The 21,109-nt window shown below is 41.3% G+C and overlaps 1 protein-coding gene across 3 annotated transcripts; it reads left to right on the top strand.

Annotated features, from left to right (window-relative positions):
- The first annotated feature begins 44 nt into the window (after nucleotides 1-44).
- LOC128733035 (integrin beta-PS) lies at nucleotides 45-19,399 on the top strand. Of its 3 annotated transcripts, none has more exons than XM_053826607.1 (8): nucleotides 45-207; nucleotides 11,264-11,763; nucleotides 11,817-12,045; nucleotides 12,227-12,311; nucleotides 16,306-16,740; nucleotides 16,804-17,555; nucleotides 17,620-18,094; nucleotides 18,159-19,399. In XM_053826607.1, exons 2-8 carry the CDS (start codon nucleotides 11,277-11,279, stop codon nucleotides 18,222-18,224), a joined length of 2,529 nt encoding a protein of 842 aa, XP_053682582.1. In that variant the 5' UTR covers nucleotides 45-207; nucleotides 11,264-11,276; the 3' UTR covers nucleotides 18,225-19,399. The 3 variants fall into 3 exon arrangements, with proteins under 3 accessions (XP_053682582.1, XP_053682573.1, XP_053682562.1); XM_053826598.1 differs by lacking the exon at nucleotides 12,227-12,311 and adding an exon at nucleotides 13,295-13,379 and having other exon boundaries at nucleotides 45-223; XM_053826587.1 differs by having other exon boundaries at nucleotides 45-223.
- Nucleotides 19,400-21,109: the final 1,710 nt, after the last annotated feature.

Raw genomic sequence — 21,109 nt, 5'->3', positions numbered from 1 at the left:
ATCGCCTTCATTCATCTCATTTATTACTCATTCCGTCGTCGCGAGATTTGGTTGTGCGAAGAATTTTTCCTTTAGTTTGTCGGCTAATATATTTCTTTGCATTGCAAAAATGCATTGAAATAACACTTTTAGTAATCCTAAATTGTGAAAATAAAGTGCCTTCCGAACGTTAGCAGTGCTCGTTCCAAGAAAAAACGGTGCTCTCAGGTGTGTCATTGCTGGGGTAAGAATGTGAAGAGAGAAAAAAAATGAATTTGTTCCGTTTTTGGCAAATGCAGACTTCGGGAAAATGGGTGTGTGTAATGATTTTCTTCCGTGAAATGTAGATAAAATGGTGTCCGGTAGGAAAGGTTTCGTTTAAAACTGGCACAAAAGTTGGGCATGAACTGGTAATGTCCTGTGCAAGAGTCATAATTTTAAATTGTTAAAAATGGCGATCCGTGTTCGTGTGAATATGTGTGGGCTGAACGGAACAAGATCAACCTATAGTGAAGACGGAGATTGTCCGCGAACTTGTTTACATAGATCTTATCTCGGTCTGGCTTATCAGGCGCAGCTTTTTGGAATCTGGATGGTTGGTTTCACCTCACGACAGAACGGCCGTAACCGGCCGAAGTCTGGAAAATGATTCTATTCATAAAAAATCAACCCTTCTCGTGCCAGATGTTGAATCATCATCATCGGTTTTGATATCTGCTGGCTTGCTGTCGCTCGCTGTACACAGTACACAGCGATCGTCTCGTCACCGTCAGTGGGGTGAAGCAAGCAAAGAATACGAAAAGAAACCGAGTCAGCATAATACACTGAAGGCGTCGGTGTACGACGCATACATAAAGATCAGTGAGCAGTGGGCTGTGGAAAAACCAGGACAGGAAATGCATTTTATTTGTTTTGTGACGATAAAGCATTATTGCACCATCCAAGTTAACCGAGATTGAAATCTGAAAGTTAAAATCGATATTACTAAATAAAATTATTAGGGATATTTAAAAATTTACATTGATGGTTAATTATTTAGCCCATAGTATGCGGTTATATCGTCCGTCACCAACGATTGATATTGCGCATACTGCTCGATACGATCACATTCGACAACATAAGCAGCAATAACGAAGATCGCAAACAAACCAGTTATCGTATATACCATGTAATCAATTAAAGCCCACGCTGTTTTGCACTTAATGTTAAAGAGGGAAACAGAAAAGAGTTATTGATAAAAACAAGAGACATTTTCGAGGCAACAGGATTTGTTCGGTTGTGTTTCAACAATGCAGCGGAACAAAGCTGATTCACGGTCTCCTACCTACAAGCTACAACTGGTGATGCACGTCGAGTACGTACGTGCCGTGCGCGTGCGACTCATGCGAACTTCTCCGAATCCGAAGCGATGATGTTTGACGCAAAAATTTCGATCGGCGATCCTTTCGTCATGAAGGTTATGAAGGGTGAAAATTATTGGTACATATGATATGAGATGAGATGTATGTAATGCCAATATATAATATTATTATTAATTCTTCAAGAATTTTAGTTTAAGAATAACTACTACATAATATTGCAGCGCTTGCATTGCTATAGTAACTATTTTTGTTGATCATAAGCGACAGCAATACTAAAAATTTTCGTTTCCATGCAGGTAACAACAAATTGTATTGACAGTTTTATAAAGAAATAAAGAAATATATGTATTGGCAATATGTCATGTAAAAAAACCTGAAATTGTGACAGGACATGACCATATGATTTGGGCTACATCACCAATGAAACTATTTTTACCAAACGCTGCATAATATTTTCCAATTGCTCAATACCTTGCAACAGAAACTTACCATTTTTTGTACACTCAAATCTCGTTTTACGTCCACTATTGGGGGACGTTAATTTAAATTTTGGACGAACGAAATAACGTTAAATGAATGGAAGTAAAAAAGGGTTTCTAATGTATTACATTAGATTCATAGAAATATTTCCACTAGCGTGCCCAGATATAAACAAATGGTAGGGCACTCGACCTCTCAGAAGAATTTTTAGACCTAGACAATTGAGTGCCTAATCGCAGGGTGGCGAATCTATTACTACTTATCGCAAAAATATCAACCGATTAGGTTGAAAACTCCGGACCTTCACGTGCAATTTGATCCAAAATTAAATTTGAAATTGGATTAAAAGTAATCAATTGAAATTAAATACTAACCAGGCCGTGTGCCCTAGCCTTCTGTCCAAAACCACAGTTTGTTATGAGATTAGGCAGCCTGGACCACCTACTCATACCGACTTGGAACTTGAAATTAGACATGAAATCGAACTAAAAGAGAATTTGTGGTTTTTATTTCGATTGGAAATTGGATTTCAAATTAAAGTTGAAATTGGAAACGATATTGAGTTTGAAATTATGCTCGAAACAAAACTTAAAATTTGGTTTAGCTTGTTTGTACTTAAGATTAGACTTGGAATTACATTTGAAATTAGACTTGAAACTAGACTTTATATTTTTGGTAAGAAATGGCCTTGAAATCAGAGTTTAAAATTAAAATCCAATTTGTCTTGAAACAGGACTCTCAACATAGTGCATGCAATTTGACTTGTAATTGAACTCGAGCTTAAACATTAAATTAGACTTTAATTTGGACATGGATACGAAATTAAACACGAAGTTTTACTTGAAATTAGGATTGACTTATTTCGTTTTACTCTCTCATACGTTTTACCTCTTTTCTGTTCCGGAAAGGAAACGGAAAAGTGGAAAACGAAAAGAAAAGGTTTTCCACTTTTCCGTTTTTTTTATCATGTCATTTATTTGAACAGGCTCGTATACGGTAGCTTTAAGGAACTAACTTTTTTATGTCTAGTTTTTATAACATGTTCAACACTGTTCATATACTATGTTAGAGGGTACGATCGTTACACCCGATTTACTGGGGTTAGTATGGCTTAATCTATACCTATAAAGAAGGATTTCTGTCTGTCTGTCTGTCTGTCTGTCTGTCTGTCTGTCTGTCTGTCTGTCTGTCTGTCCGTATGTTCCTTATAGAATCGAAAACTACTGAACCAATCGACATGAAAATATGCATGTAGAGGTTTTTTGGGGCCAGGAAAGGTTTTAGTGATGGTTAGAAACCCCTCCCACCATTAAGAGGGGGGGCTCCCATACAAATGAAACACAAATTTCTGCATAACTCGACAACTAATCAAGCAAATAGAACAAAATTTGGCATGTGGGTGTTTCCGGTGACAAGAATTTATTCTATGGTAAATTAAGACCCCTCTCCTCTTTATAAGGGGAATTATAACTCCTCTCCTCTTTAAAAGGGGGGGCTTCCATACAAATTTCCTCATAACTCGAGAACTAATCAAGCAAATGGAACCAAATTTGGCATGTCAAGGTTTTCGAGGGCAAGAATATTTTCTATAGTAAATTAGGACCCCTCCCCACTTTAAGAGGGGGGGCTCCTGTACCAAAGAAACACAATTTTCCTCATAACTCGAGAACTAATCAAGCAAATGGAACCAAATTTGACACGTGGGTGTTTTTGGAGACAAAATTTTTTTCTATAATAAACTGGGACCCCTACTCACTTTAGGAGGGGGGCTCCTATACAAATGAAATACAAATTTCCTCATAACTCGAGAGCTAATCAAGCAAATGAAACCAAATTTGGCATGTGAAAGTTTTCGAGGGCAAGAATATTTTCTATGGTGAATTAGGACCCCTCCCAACTTTAAGAGGGGGGGCTCCTATACAAACGAAATACAAATTTCCTCATAACTCGAGAACCAATCAAGCAAATGGAACAAAATTTGGCACGTGGGTGTTTTTGGAGACAAAATTTTTTTATGTAATGAATTGGGACCCCTCCCCACTTTAGGAAGGGGGGCTCCTATACAAATGAAATGCAAATTTCCTCATAACTCGAGAATTAATCAAGCAAATGGAACCAAATTTGGCATGTGAAAGTTTTCTAGGGCATGAATATTTTCTATGGTGAATTAGAACCCCTCCCCACTTTAAGAGGGGGGGCTCCTATACAAACGAAATACAAATTTCCTCATAACTCGAGAACTAATCAAGCAAATGGAACCAAATTTGACACGTGGGTGTTTCTGGAGACAAACATTTTTTCTATGATGAACTGGGACCCCTGCTCACTTTCGGAGGGGGGGCTCCTATACAAATGAAATACAAATTTCCTCATAACTCGAGAGCTAATCAAGCAAATGAAACCAAATTTGGCATATGAAAGTTTTCGAGGGCAAGAATATTTTCTATGGTGAATTAGGACCCCTCCAAAATTTAAGAGGGGGGGCTCCTATACAAACGAAATACAAATTTCCTCATAACTCGAGAACCAATCAAGCAAATGGAACAAAATTTGGCACGTGGGTGTTTTTGGAGACAAAATTTTTTTATGTGATGAATTGGGTCCCCTCCCCACTTTAGGAAGGGGGGCTCCTATACAAATGAAATGCAAATTTCCTCATAACTCGAGAATTAATCAAGCAAATGGAACCAAATTTGGCACGTGAAAGTTTTCTAGGGCATGAATATTTTCTATGGTGAATTAGAACCCCTCCCCACTTTAAGAGGGGGGCTCCTATACAAACGAAATACAAATTTCCTCATAACTCGAGAACTAATGAAGCAAATGGAACCAAATTTGACACGTGGGTGTTTCTGGAGACAAAAATTTTTTCTATGATGAACTGGGACCCCTACTCACTTTAGGAAGGGGGGCTCCTATACAAATGAAATTCAAATTTCCTCATAACTCGAGAACTAATCAATCAAATAGAACCAAATTTGGCATGTGGAGGTTTCTGGAGGCAAAAATATTTTCTATGGTGCATTAGGACCCCTCCCAACTTTAAGAGGGGGTGCTTCTACAGAAATAAAATACAAATTTCCTCATAATTCGAGAACTAATCAAGCAAACGGAACCAAATTTATCATGTGGGTGTTTTTGTAGGCAAGAATATTTTCTATGGTATATTTTCAATGGATTTCCCCACTTTAAGGGGGGGGGGGGCTCCTATACAAATTAAATACAAATTTCCTCATAACTCGAGAACTATTCAAGCAAATGGAACCAAATTTGACATGTAAGTGGTTTTGGACGCAAGATTATTTTCTATGGTGAATTGAGACCCCTCTTTTCTTTAGAAAGCGAGTTATGGCCCATCTCCCCTTTAAGAGGGTGGGCTTCCATACAAACGAAATGCAAATTTCCTCTTATCTCGAGAACTAATCAATCAAATGGAACCAAATTTGGCATGTGGGAGTTTTAGATGGCAGAATTTTTTTCTATGGTGAATTACGACCCCTTCCCCTTTTAAGAGGGGAGCTCCCATACAAATGAAATTCAAATTTCCTTATAACATGAGAACTAATCAAGCAAATGGAACCAAAGTTGGCATGTGGGAGATTTTGGAGTCTTGAATTTATTTTACGAAAGTTAGAGACCTCTCACCCCTGTGGTAGGGGGATATGGACTCTCATATAAATAAAACAGAAATTTTTGCGAAACTCAAAAACTAATCGAACTCGAGAAATTCGAGACTCATCCATAAAACATTAGTCAATACAAGACCACAAAAACTATCTATAGTAACACTAGATCATTCAGGACGAGACGGTCGCGAGTGTTGCCAATGACCCGCCGTCGGAAGCGCCGCCCACTGGGGGGCTTGCAAAACTCGAGATTGTGACAAAGATCATCCGAGATTCATGATTTATGTACAACACAGGTTAATTTGTGGCAATACGAAGTTTGTCGGGTCAGCTAGTTACTTATATTCTAAAGCTGAAGGACAAGGAGGGGTTATAGGTTTCAAGGTTTCAAAGTTCGTTATTGTTTTCTACTATTAGCGATGGACAGGGTCTAGTAGATAAACGCTGTTCAGCGTTCCAGTTACTTCGTTTGTGGGTACGGGTCAGAATTAATATGTCTTCATTGAGGTGGCATTGTTAGTGGAGATCGTTGGGGCGTTTGGTCTGCGAATTATTCAAAAGCGTATTAAATTCTTACGTCAATTTTCTTTAGAAAGTTATAAACTAGAGTCATGTACTGAAGATCCCTGCTCGCCAGAATATCTCGCACCGGCACGTTTGGTTGTCTTCCTCGGGCCCGAAGAGAATCTGTTGGCTGGGACCTGACACCACAAAACCATATAATATGCTCGATGTCGTGGTAGCCATCGCCACAAACGCAGTGATTGCTTTCTGCAAGTCCTATTCGGTAGAGATGCGAGTTTAACGTATAGTGATTGGACATGAGCCATGATATCAAACGAATGAAGTCTCGACCCAAATCCAACCCCTTGAACCACGCCTTCACCAATACCTTAGGAGTAATTGAATGTAGCCACCGTCCCAGTTCTCCTTTATTCCTCTCTGGCGCAAGATGATAAAAAATTCATTATAGGCAATTGATCTATAATAAGTTTCGCCTTCGATTGCGCCCACCTTAGCTAATGAGTCAGCCCTTTCATTGCCCGGAATGGAACAGTGAGAAGGGACAAAGCTTTTGTAACCTCTCGTATTTCCCTAAGAAATACGGCGAATGCTTCGCAGGCTTCATTGAACGAAGGGCCTCTATAGCACTGAGACTATCTCTAAAGATAAAGTAATGGTCTGTGAGCACTGTTTCGATAATCCCAAGAGCGTGGTGAATTGCGGCCAATTCTGCCACGTACACAGAAGCAGCAGCTTCGAGTTTGAAAGAAGCTGTAATATTTTCATGGAAGACAGTGAAGCCAGTGGACTCATTATGCTTAGATCCATCAGTAAAAAACATTTTATCAGAACTAACGTTTACGAACTAATTGCAGAAAATTTTAGGGATCTCAAGTGCCCGAATTTGATCCGGGATACCAATTATATCGTCTTTCATGGCGATATCGAAGAATATAGCAGAATCAGAAGTATCTTGCGATGCGACACAAAAGGAAGTGTATAAAGAAGGGCTGGTATCTTGAGCTATGTAGTCGAAATATAAAGTCATGAATTTAGTTTGAGATTGAAGTTCGACAAGCCTCTCGAAATTACAAATTACTAATGGGTTCATAACCTCACATCGAATGAGCAGACGGTCGGACAGTTCCCAAAAACGGTGTTTCAACGGAAGAAGACCAGCCAGCACTTCGAGACTCATCGTGTGTGTCGATTGTATGCATCCTAAGGCAATCCGCAAACAACAATACTGTATTCTCTCTAGCTTAATATTGTGCGTGTTCGCGGCGGAGCTGAAACAGAAACAACCGTATTCGAGAACCGACGGTATCGTTGTTTGGTATAGCCTTATAAGATCTCCTGGATGCGCGCCCCACCAAGTTCCGGTTATTGTACGGAGAAAATTGATCCTCTGTTGGCATTTTTGTTTCAGATACCTAATATGGCATGCCCAAGTGCATTTAGAATCGAACCAGACTCCGAGATATTTAGTGACTAGAACCAGCGAGATCGTTCTATTCATTAGCAGAAGCTGCAGTTGTACTGGATCATGCTTCCGAGAGAAAACAGCTAGCTCAGTTTTCTCCGGGAAGAAATCGATACCAAGCTTAAGAGCTCAGCTGGACAAATTGTCCAAAGTATCTCGCAGTGGACTTTGCAGATCATCGATTTTGTTTCCTGTTACGGATACAACGCTATCGTCAGCAAGTTGCTTTAGCGTGCATGGGTTAGCAAGACATTCATCGATGTCATTGACGTAGAAATTATACAACAGAGGACTTAAACAAGAGCTCTGGGGAAAACCCATGTAGCCAATTCTTGAAGTTGTCAGATCGTCATGTGCAAAAAGCATGCGTTTTTCTGATAACAAATTGAGCAGAAAATTATTCAAATTCGGTGAAAGTCCTCGTGAATGAATCTTCTCGGTTAAGATTTCTACGGAAACTGAATCAAAAGCTCCTTTAATATCCAAGAATACGGACGCCATTTCCTCTTTACGAGCAAAAGCGAGTTGTATTTCTGTAGAAAGCAATGCTAAGCAATCGTTCGTTCCTTTACCTTTGCGAAAGCCAAATTGAGTATTTGAAAGTAAGCCGTTCGTTTCAACCCATTTGTCTAAACGAAATAAGATCATTTTCTCCATCAATTTCCGGATGCAGGAGAGCATTGCAATCGACCTATACTAATTGTGATCGGAGGCTGGTTTTCCTGGTTTCCGAATGGCAATAACTTTCACCTGTCTCCAGTCATGTGGAACAATATTTAGCTCAAGAAACCTATTGAACAGGTTCAATAGACGCCTTTTGGCAGAGTCAGATGGATTTTTCAACAAGTTGAATTTAGTTCTGTCTAACCCTGGAGCATTATTGTTGCACGAAAGGAGAGCAATTGAAAATTCTGATATTGAAAACGGCGGTTCGTTTGTAATCGACGGGGACGCATCGCGAAAAGATCTCTGTGACGGTACAGAGTCCGGACATACTTTCTTGGCAAAATCGAGGATCCATCGATTCGAATATTCCGTGCTTTCGTTTGTAACGTTACGATTCCGCATGCGTCCAGCAGTTTGCCAAAGAGTACTCATCGCTGTTTCTCTAGATAATCCGTTCACGAACCGGCGCAAATAACCGTGTTTTTTTTTGCTTTCATCAAACTTTTCATCTGCTTCTCAAGTACTTCGTACTTCCTAAGCAGTTCTATCGAACCATGTTTTCGAAAGTCCTTATACGCTGTAGACTTTTTCGCGTACAGATTAGAGCACTCTTTGTCCCACCAGTTAGTGGGAGGTCGCCGATTAATTCTTGTACCCAGTATCGATTTTGTCTGTGCTTGAGTCGCGACCTCGAGGATCAAGCTAGTGATAAACGTATATTCTTCCTCCGGAGGAAGTACTTCAGCCTCGGATATTGTAGATGCGTAGCTCTTCCAATCAATATTTCACGTGATGTCATGTGCAACATTGATAGGATTCGAGCAGGCTGAACCATTAGCAATTGAGATAACGATTGGCAAATGATCACTACCGTGTGGATCGTTAATTACCTTCCACTAGCAATCTAACGCTGGTAACGTCGAGCAGAGGGACTTATGGAGCACGCTTTCATGGCCTGGAGGAATATGTATTCGTGTCGCTTCCCCGGTATTTAAAAGTGTCATCAAATTTGTCAATCAGATTACAAATTAAAGAAGAACGGTTATCGTCATATAGCGACCCCCCTTGTGTGCAGTGAGAATTAAAATCTCCTAAAATCAGAAATGCTGCTGGGAGCAACTCTGCTATCCAGCTTTTTACGAGCCATAATGGCGGACGTGTTCGTAATATTTTAACAGCATTTTTGACATTTCCCTAATACATTGCACGTTTTCTTTCCGCGCGTTTACGGTAAAACTAAAGGAATTGTACGGAAAGAAAACTTGCGATGTATTAGAGAAATGTCAAAAATGCTGTTCAAATATTACGAAAACGTCCGCCATTATGGCTCGTAAAAAGCTGGATATCGTAAAGTTGCCTCTGTTCGAACCGTACTGCCGGAGGAATATAAATCGATACTATAGAGATGTTTTTACCATTTACGATAGCTTGAATGACGACAGCTTCTATATTTGGGAAGGAGGGGAGGTCGATTCGGAAGAAGGAATAGCACTTTTTGATCCGTTTGAATGCGTTATATATTCGTCTTCATGCAGGGCATCGAGCACTGATGGAGGCAAACCTATATGAAGATGAGAAGATCTATTACTACCAGCTGATGTTGCTAGCCGGGATGTTTCGCTGTCCAACGCTGCCGATTAAATGAGATTCACACACTGAAGGTGCGCTGCCAGTTCCAACATTTCGCATGTTCTATCACAGATGCTAAATAGACGGGCACTAACGCGTTCAGCATAATTTCTCTTTTGCATTAAACGACCTACCGGGAACTTCTTGAGACCAGCACGAATTGAACAGGACCTTGGCATTCCCTTTTTGCAACGTCCAGACATGTTGAATAACTTTTAATGTCGATCTATTGCAAAAGAAACAGCATCAAACGTCTGCCGTCCACCGACTTACCTCTGGTTATGATTACAAGAGTAAGAATCGATGAAAAGGTTCGGCAACGTAAGTAACGAAATAGCAAAACTTAAAAAATGGGACGGACTAAAATTGCACCTAAAATGTGTTGGAATAAAACAACGGCTACCTCTCCGTAGTGCTACCAGTTGTTGTGGAATAAGTCAACGTAAACCATTGGACTGGCACCGCAAATCAGTGGAAAGCAACCAAAGGAGAATGAAGAAGATGGTTTTGCTGCTCGTTACAACAAGAAGACTGGAATCTTTCTATGTCGTTTGCAGCTGGCTATCCGTAGCGGCAGACAATTGAACAAACTTCCGAATGGGGTTGCCATTGGCGAAGCCGTTTTGTGGCTAAAGAAAAGCGAGAAGAAAGCCCAAAATTCGTAACAGTGTTTTATCAAAAACCTTTGAGAACACCTTTAGAGGTATCAACAAGAACAGGAATCAACAACAATAATGAACTTTTTTTTTTAATTGTACTGTAAATTAGATATGGTAAAATTAAATAAATTTGGTTAACTTTTGTTGATTCTTAGATTGTATTAAGCCGTTCGAAAATGATTTAGAACTAGCAATGCTTATTCCAACCAACCACGAAGCAAGGATTTCTATTAGACAACCCTTCAATATTTTTGTTTTTCAGTAGTACACACTTAAGGATCAACAGTTTTCTTAATTTGGATCAACGCGTAGAGATTTTCCGATTGATTGGTTCAAAAATATTGAAAAGAGATCAGGAAACCGCGAAGTTGTTAGTTCGCGACCACTTTTCGAGTTAGACTTTTTAAAATGACCCCCTATTCCGTTACCTTCCAGTAAGATAAAAAATTACGTAAAAAATTTCAGCTTTCTAGAAAAAAAAAGAATAAAAAATGAGAATCTTTTTGGTCCACAGATAAACAAATATTTTTGAGGGTAAACAAACAATTTTTTTTTTGAAAAATTAATTTTAATACCTTTCATTGTGTGACACAATTATTGAAATCTTTTCAGTGGCTAAAAAGTCATTATTTAAAAAAAATATCTTAAGGGAAACCAAAAAAAATGACTTCTGGCCCTACCTTACCTCAGAAAGGGTGCTAAATATACTCACGCCTGGCCAAGAATTGCTCTAAACACCAATACTGCCTTTAATCACGGAAGAACTCAACAACATACAAGACGATAACCGATAGAAATCAAAATCGTCCCATAGCAAAAAGCAAAAGCATACCAATTATCATTAACCCTTCTCTGCCCTGTCGATTGCCGTTGCAGATAACCACCAATCATGATGCCAGCCAGCAGTAGGAAGAGCGAAATGCTCCTCATCCTAGCCGCACTGGTGGCGGTTTTGTTTGTAGCCTTCTCTACCGGCCAATCGTCATCGCAGTTGACCTGCCCGATGAAAGCGACCTGCCGCGAGTGCATTCAGACGAGCAATTGCCGCTGGTGCACGCAAGCGAATTTCAGTAAACCACGATGCCACGGACACGATATCGGCTACTGCCCGGAGGAGTACACCGTTGACCCCAGCAACGAGGCCATTACGCTGATCGCCCGCGAGCTAAGTAAACCGTCGAAAGGAGGCGTAGCGATTGCGGGTGGTGGTGGTGGTGGCTACGAGGCCGAGATGTCCGCCAGCAGCAGCAGTTCGCATTCGTCGTCTTCGTCGTCCTACTCCAGCTCGTCCCATTCCGCGTCCGGCAGCATGAGTGCCAGCGCGCAGAACATTGTACAGATCTACCCGCAGCGGGTGCAGCTGAAATTAAGATTAAGTAAGTTTAAAGAAAATTGCATTTATTATAAATTAATTTAATTTCAACTTCAGATGAGGTCTACCGGTTGGGGGTTAAGTATTCCCAGGCCGAGGATTACCCGGTTGACTTGTACTATTTGATGGATTTGTCCAAATCCATGGAGGATGATAAGGAAAAACTGTCCACTTTGGGGGCACTGCTCGCGGACGAAATGCGCAGCATTACGTCCGACTTTCGGCTGGGCTTCGGCTCCTTCGTAGACAAAGTCTTGATGCCTTACGTATCAACGGTGCCAAAAAAGTAAGTAAACGGCTCGTAAGAGCCGAGCCCTGATTTCTTTCTTCCAGGACATCCTGCATTTCGTCTCCGGTCATGCTCTTCGAAATTTGATTTATACTTTATTATAATATCCCTTGTATGTTGTCTGCGTGTTTTCGAAACTAATGCCAAATCCCCCCTTTATCGCCACCGACTCGAATAGACTGATCAACCCGTGTGACCGTTGCGAGGCTCCGTACGGCTACAAGAATCACATGTCGCTCAACGTGGACACGGATCGGTTTTCCGTAAGTGGTGAACAGAGACACACCCAACAAAGTCTCACCCTACTCTTCTGTATACCTACTGTTTAGTCTTCTTCTTCTCGATGGTAGTTTGTATAAATTTGTCCCGGGAGGGATTCCAGTAGTAGAAGCAATTTCAACGTTCATGTTCTACTGTTCGGTTAGATTTTTCTTTCTTTCTATTCATTCATTTGCGTTGGTACACATTCGTTTTTTTGGTGATATCCGTCTTCATTTTACACCAGCCAATCACTTTTTTGGGTTCGGTTTTATTTTCGGTTCTCGGTAGGATGTCTGCTTGGTTTCTTCATATTATGTTTCGTTGGTATCAACTATCTTTAATTTTAGTTAGTTTCATTTTCCATGAGAATTATTTAGTTTTATATTCGTTTTCTCAGAAAGTATTTAGATTTTACAACTGTTTTTCGATGGAATAATATCTGTTGAATGTTTTTTTTTGTACTTAGCTTGTTAGTATTAGTAGATGTAATGTGTTCAAGATTTAAATATTGCATGCCACAATATGATATATGTTCAGTGTTTAACGTTTTATGTTAATAAGATGAGGATGCAAAATTGATGAATAATCAATCGTTTACCCGTTGACCAAGTGCTACTGTAATATTGCAGTTTAAACTTTCTTTTATGTTCTCTGGCTGTTCTAGTATATTCCGAAAAATATTTTTAACTTTTATTGGTGTTTAAAAGACGATTGTAGCAAAAAAAAACAGGGGAATTAAATTTAATTTTTGTATCAGATGTTTGCTGGTTTAAGGGAAATATAACAGCCTCCGAATACTACATTGTCACATCACGTAGCGTTTTATAATCATCAGGATCATTCAGTTTCCATTTATCGATAAAAGATTACACGTTTATGTGAGCATGACTGTGGACGCACTCCATTTGATTTCGGAAAACATTCCAGAACGAAATAGCAATGTGAACTTTGATAATAAAATCGTGCTCCTACTTTTACGTCACAGTTTACGTGAACCATGTCCACAATGCGCCGCCCCTTATGGCTATCATAATCTCATGCCTCTCAGTATGGATACGTATCGGTTTACAGTAAGTTTTGTATATCCCCCATCCTCAAAAAAAAAGCAATTTTTTAGATCACTTCCCCTGCAATCTGACCAATAATAACTTTCCATTGAATTTGAAGTATTATTTTTATTTTGTTTTAACTGATCAGCCGTCAATATATAAACACATTTTTCCCCAAACAAACAAAAAACACACAGCTTATTCCCCCTGTAGAGCAAACCGGAAAGCTGTTATCATATGCAATCGATCATGCAAACCACGATGCCAACAATCACATTGCTTTGCCCCCTCACTCCCTTGAATCAGATCACTCTGTAATCCGCTTTACTACGTGCACCTTTGAGTAAACAATGCTGTCATAGATTACCTATTAAAGAGTGGAAGTTATGACGAATAAATCGTTCCTAAACTTAAATCAAGACTTGTGGATTCGGTACCAAAATTGTATTGATGTAAAAGTACTTTTTAGTGCTCCCCCTAGACACAGTCTTTCAGTCTAGCGTAGATTGGCTCCACCGTCGCAAAGTTTCTGGCTATGCTGTCAAAGTCATCTGCAAAGCATTGGAGCTGGTTACCCTTGATGAAAATCGTGCCGTGCCTCTCGTTTCAATACCCGCTCATCGGTTATAAGCATGCAGGATAACCCGTCACCTTGTCTCAACCTTCGCCGCGCCTCAAAGGAACTCGAGAGTGTCCCCGAGATGCGCACGAAACGCCTCACTCGATCCAATGTCTGATCAGTTGCGTCAGTTTATCAGCGACTGTACCGTATGCTGCTTTGAAATCAATAAATATGTAACACGTGGCCACGTTGTACTCCCGACATTTCTGCAAGATATGTCAAATGGTTAAAAATTGGTTCGTAGTGGCGCGATCCCCTATGGAGCCCGCCTGATAATTCTTTACGAAACCTTGTCACGAAATAATAGACAGCCGGCGTAAAAGAATCTGGGAGAGTACCTATCTTGTAGGCGGCGTTTACCAGCATTATGGCGCAGTAGTTGCAGCAGTCGCCGGTCACCCTTTTTGAGATGGGCCAAACCACCACCATCCTTCCATCAAGCCGCTGAAGATCAATAAATCTGCTGAGAAGGATGGCCTCGGAGTGAAGTTTATAACCGGAGGAGTGGCAGCATGGGGTATCTACCCGATCTACACGAAAGGCGCCAAGCTGAGCTGTAAAAATTATCGTGCGTTTTTCGTGCCGCCTACAAAATGCTTCCCAAATTATTTTCCGCCGACTATCACTGATTGTGAACAGATTTGTGGAAATTTGCCCATTCGTCATCGCTTTTAAAGCTGCATTTGATACCATCGGCCTCAAAGAGCTACGCAGAATCATAAACGAGAGCAGCGATTGGACAGTAAGTGTAACGATCGACGGCGATGAGTTCGAGGCAGTTGATGAATTTGTCCACCTCGGCTCACTAGTGCCAGCGAATAATGGCAACAGGCACAAGGAGTAGAGGTCGAGGAGGACCTGATAGAGCTCCGAATTTTCGAGGGATGAATGCTAAGAACGATCTTCGGTAGCGTAGTATAAACTATATGAACTTGCACAACTCTGTGACGTATCCAGTATTTCAAAGGTAGCCTGTGCTGGACGAATAAAGTGGACAGGGACACAGGGTGTAGGGCAAGAATGTTGAACAATTGCCCTGCAAAGTTGGCATTCGCTTGAAACCTGGTAGGAGTAAGACGACTAGGAATACCACGTAGGGGCAAGTATACGGTGTCCAAGAAATTGGAGAGCGTTAGCATACAACCAAGACACCGCAACAAGCTAAGTAACTATGTGAAAAGCAAATTTTAAAAGCGGAAATAATAGAAGAAAAATAATTGCCTGGAAAGCACCAGCGACTTAATGTAATTTAGCAATGTAACGATAAATTTATTCCATCAGCTTTTATAGTACTAGAAAAACTTGAATTATGAATTGAGCTAAACATATACCAATGATCCACAAGATTTTGCTTTAGGGATCTGACAACTTGACTTTGGTCGAGTTAAAAAATATAAAACTTAAGCCTACGGTGTTATTTGGTGTTTAATTGAAACTCGCGTTTAGTTTGATTGTTGATCTAGTCTCTGGATCTGGACTTTAGAAGATTATTTCCTTCGGAACCTTCCGGAAATTTATTTAGCCTATAATTATCTAAAAACTTCGCAAAAAAATGTACAGCCTCCCAACTGCCAAGATAGCGCCCCTATCGATACCCAAGCAACAATTTGAGTTTTATTGCTCTCTTATGATGGTATTTGTGACCAGTCTTCATGACCAAGAAGACTTTCATAAGAGTGCGATAAAACCCTCAATGTTGCTTGGATAGTCAGAGTCAGGCTTGCCATTTCCTCACTCATTGTGCAAAAAGTGCAACATTTTTCATTCAACACAATGAGCAGAACTGCTGCCACAAGTGAGAAATACATCCACATAATGAGAAACAGCCTAAAAATAAACATTTTGTTGCTCAGTTTACTCCTCAATGAGTAGAACAATGTGCAGGTTGCCGAGCAATCGCGCGCGACCAGTAAAAAAGAGAAAAATTCAAACAAAACGGAGCAGAATAAATCGCGATTGAGTAAAGTGTGAATTTTTCTCTTCTCTTTTTTTATTCTGAGGAGGAATCATCCCTGGTCATAGTCAACGCATTCCACATCTCCCGAAATCATTCACATTTTGCACCTCATCAAGCGCACATATCAATGCACGCCTCTGTTTCCTTAATTTTTGTATCCATTACGTATCATACTAACACCAGTCGTAGTTCCAAACGTCAAAAATGCCTAACTAAAATTGCATATTAAAACGCTTGCTTGGCTTAACGGTGGTTAGTGGTGCGAGCGCTTAATGTCGCAGGCTTTGTTGTGTGTGAGCTACTAAAGAATATGCCTCCTAAACATTTGAGTGTGCGCACGTGTGCTAATCGCTAACCCTCTACAACAGGAAGAGGTCCAACGGGCGGCCGTGTCGGGCAACCTGGACGCCCCGGAGGGTGGATTCGATGCCATCATGCAGGCCGTGGTTTGCCGCGAACAGATCGGTTGGCGTGAGAAGGCACGCCGTCTGTTGGTGTTCTCAACGGATGCCGGATTCCACTACGCTGGCGACGGGAAGCTGGGCGGAGTAATTACGCCGAACGATGGCGAGTGCCATCTGGATAAGACCGGACGGTATACGCACTCGACCATACAGGACTATCCGAGTATTTCGCAGATTAACCTGAAGGTGAAGCAGAATGCGATCAACGTGATCTTTGCGATTACCCAGAATGAGTTGTCTGTTTATGAGCGGTTGTCCAAGCTGGTGGAGGGTTCGTCGGCGGCTATGCTGTCCAACGATTCGTCCAATATTGTGTCGCTGGTGCGCGATGAGTATAATGTAGGTTTGTCGGTGGGGATGGATCGAGGAGTTTTTTAAAACTAGCGAATGTTTTCATTTTAGAAAATTTCCTCCTCGGTGGAGATGAAAGACAACCGTACGGATAGTTTGATTGAGGTTAAGTACTATTCGCGCTGTCTTGGTAATGGACCGCTGGTCCAGACGAATAAATGCGATGGTCTTAAGGTTGGTGACATCGTTCAGTTCGAGGCACACATCACGCTGTTGAAGTGTCCGGAAGATGCTCGTGAATGGAATCAAGTGCTGCAGATCTATCCGGTTGGTATCAATGAAAGTTTAACCGTGGACATCGAAATGCTGTGCAGCTGTCCCTGTGAGCTGCCAGGTAATCCAGACTACAAGGAATACGCCGAGGAGTGCAGCCACGTAGGTACGTACAAGTGTGGCATTTGCTACTGCGACGAATTCCATCATGGTCGTAATTGCGAGTGTTCTGCCACCGATATCCATACGGAGGCAGGATCGGTTGATGCCTGTCGGCAGACCAACACTTCGATCGATTGTAACGGACGGGGACAGTGTGTTTGTGGAGTTTGTGAATGTGACAAGCGAGCAAATCCGGAGGAAATAATTTCCGGAAGATACTGTGAGTGCGATAATTTCTCCTGCGATCGACACGATGGCCTACTGTGCTCGGGACCGAAACAGGGTGTCTGCTCCTGTGGAGAGTGTATTTGTGCAGATGGATGGACCGGAGCCGCTTGTGATTGCAAGGCTACCAACGAAAACTGTATTCCACCGAACGGCGGTGAAATTTGCTCTGGGCACGGAACGTGCGAATGTGGTAGTTGCAGGTGAGGCAGTGAGGTTATGGTTTTAGGGTAAAGTATACCATAACGGTTGGCTCTTATATTTTAGGTGTAAGATCACCGATGAAGGACGCTTTTCCGGTCGTTTCTGTGAAAAATGTCCAACGTGCTCGGGTCGTTGCAATGAGTTCAAACATTGCGTTCAGTGTCAGCAGTACCAAACTGGTCCGCTAGCCGATCCGGCGGATTGTGCTGCGAACTGTACTCTGTTTACTCCCATTCCGGTGCAGAAGGTGGAGATCGATGAGGAAAAGGACGACAACAAGTGCACCTTCTTCGACGAAGAAGACTGCCGGTACGAGTTCTCCTACAACGATAGTGGCGAAAAGGTTGTTGTGAAGGCTCAGGAGAAACGCGAATGTCCTCCGAAGGTCTACATGTTAGGTATCATTTTGGCCGTGATTGCTGCCGTAGTTTTGATTGGTTTGGCCGTGTTGCTCCTATGGAAGCTGCTGACTACGATTCACGACCGACGGGAATTCGCACGATTCGAAAAGGAACGAATGATGGCTAAGTGGGATACGGTAGCTCTTTCAATTCTATACTCAAAAATAACAAAGAATAAGTATGTTTTTTCTCATTTTTTAGGGTGAAAATCCCATCTACAAGCAAGCGACAACGACTTTCAAAAATCCAACCTACGCCGGAAAATAAACGGCTTCAAGTGCCTACAAAAATGAAACAAATTCGATTCGATTTGGTAACGACATTATTACAGTGTCAGGTTTAGATGCTTGAGACTGCACTGCCACTTGTCTACAAATTGCCCGAAACAAAGCGCATTGCTGCGCCAAACTAGTCTTCATATTCTTTCACTTCCATGCTGTTTATTTATAATAATTATAAACATAAAACATGGCGAAAGCCTCATGGGCGTGGCACGTGGCAGTCAGTTTCTTTCTTAAATAAAATCACCTGGTATGTAACTTTTTTTGTCGAAACAGCTTAATGTTGATTGCCTCAACAATTGAGCACTAGAAACTGTATTGAGCCTTAGTAAAAGTGCATTAAGCTTACTGTAAGCACGCTAAACATTTTCAGTAGAGGGTCAAAATTTTAAGAAAACTTTGAAAGAAATAACCTACCCAACAAATGGTTTTTAACCAACAACAATAATATGAAAAACAATCTTACTTAAGTGTACTTATATGCTATGGGGAGGAAAGGCAACAAGTTCAATAAAATAAAGCCAAAATTTACTAAGCAATAGAAAAGAGCCACAGACGGAGGAAGACGGAAGTGCGCGGTATTTAATTTTGTCTAGTGCATAAGTTTGCTGCCATTTTTAATTTTACGATCATCAAGAAGTTTGTTGTACTGATTAAGATTTTACAAAAAAAACGCATTGTGTATTCGAATTATTTTTAAAAACGCACACACACCTACGAAATTTTTCTTTTGAATTAATATTTTACGGCTGATAACTCGTATTAATCCAACTACCTACCTACTGTACTGTTAGGAAATAATGTGTCAAATTTTCTGTTAGATGCAGTTTAATGCAGTACGTGGTGAACGTGAAAACGAAACGCACATTTTTTTCGAACCTATACCTACAGAGCGGACTAATTTATTTTGAGATGTGAGTGTGTGAACTAGTAGTATCATATTTCGTTGGCTAACAAAACAACAATCGAAGGAATAACATTTTACAGTAACCTCCGTAAATATTGTGTCTTAGTTTAGAGGAAATTTGTAAATAATTTTATTTTTTTACTCTGCCTGTTCAGATTAGAGAGACAGAAAAAAAATACAGAAGATATACATTAACAAATTAGTTTGGAAAATAAACGTAGTGCAGAACTAGTAAAGTGGTTCAATGACAAATAAATTTAACAAAATAAATATAATAGAAAAAAAACTCTGAGTCAACTTGTGACAGCCCTCGGTCTTTTCGTAGAAATAGTCCTGGTATGGTAACACGGTAAGCACTAAAGAAATGGACTGATTTTGACGATTTTTCATGCCTTTACCATGCTACGTAGGGGTGAATCCACTCATACATCCCAAATCGTAGTAACCCGATTGTGTATTTAAAGAAACAATGACAATTTACGCTTGGTACTTTGTTCGTACTGCCGGCTGCACCCCAGAGCAAAGAAGTTGTAGACCGCGGGGCACTTGGTATCCAAACTTAGTGGGCCAAACGGTGTAAAAGTATTTGGCCAAAATGGACATTTTCATGCGGAAACGTCAGTCGAGACCGGCCGTGTTTGAGCAGCGCAGAAGGAGTGGCTGAACATGCTGGTGAAAAACATCTTTCCGTACCGGCGGAGCGCAACGACTTGGTCATAGTGGATAACGAGACCAACTTCACGCTGGGCGGCAATAACTGGCAGGAGAGGGTAAGTGATGCGACGTCAAGGTTCTTCTGTGGCTGACGATCAGCGAGACGGGAATGTCCAGGCCACTGTGCTTTCCTTCGGGGCTTGCGGTGAACGAAGTGCCTGCCGGAATATGCCGTCTTCATCAAGAAGTATCACGCGAAGGAGGAAGTGGTCTTTTGGTCGGATCTAGCTGCGCCTCTTTATCCTAAGACTTTTCTGGCAGAGATGGACTAGTTAAATATAAACGTTTTACCGAAGACAATCGCGATCGATCGCGATCGGTTTTGGGCGAACCTCAAGCGGAGGATCTACTCCAATAGTTTCGTGGCCAAAAACGAAGAAGCAGCTAATCGCCAAGGCCAGGTAAGAGCTAAAGAACATGCCGACATCTATCTTTTCATCTGCCTTAGCTAAGGTTCCGGTCAACTACCGTAAGGCAAGGCAGGCGGCACTTGAATAGCGACTCATACCAACGATCACTTTGACATGTAAGTTGAGTTTATCAATCTCGATGATGAAACAAATCGTATCATTTTTCTTAAAAGCTGTCTTAGACGTCAGTTCTAAGGTGTTCGAAAAGTGTTTTTGTGATATTCTCTGCCAACTAGAGGCTGGTGTACGAGTGCGTCATTCGACTTGCCACGATGCCTAGCGAGCTGTCACAGGGCCGTAAAATCATGCCGAATGAGCTGGTGAGCTGGTCCTCCGCAAAATGCTTGCAAGATCAAGAAGCATATGCCGCCGCAAGAAGCTGACGGTGTACAAAACGCTAACTAGACCGGTAGTCCTCTACGGACTTGAGACAGTAACTTTGTTTACGGAAGACATACGACGTGCTCGCTGGCATCAGGAAAAGAGGACCCTATCGTGCTAGATGGCACGACCAGGTTGAGGCTGATTTGCGTGTGTCGAGACGCTCAAAGAATTGACGACGAGTAGCCCAGGGCCTCGTACAGTGGAGCGGGATTCTTGATACGGTAAGAGCCACCTCAACCTTCTGTTAGTAGAAGTAAATAAGTGAGAACTAACAATAATACGATGATAGCGGGCTTCGGCGGACCATTCTACATCGCATATCCTTCTGCTAAATCTTTTCAACCTAGAGTTCGGGTAACTCTCTGTCGGTTGGAAGCGACCCGGTAAGCACCGATATCTAGAAACCGGGAACAACAGCGTCAAACAACTTCTTAAACATGGAATACATTGACCCTT

This window comes from Sabethes cyaneus, chromosome 1 (genome assembly GCF_943734655.1).
Source record: "Sabethes cyaneus chromosome 1, idSabCyanKW18_F2, whole genome shotgun sequence".
Classification (NCBI taxonomy): Eukaryota; Metazoa; Arthropoda; class Insecta; order Diptera; family Culicidae; genus Sabethes; species Sabethes cyaneus.
This window is presented reverse-complemented; position numbering and strand designations above follow the sequence as displayed.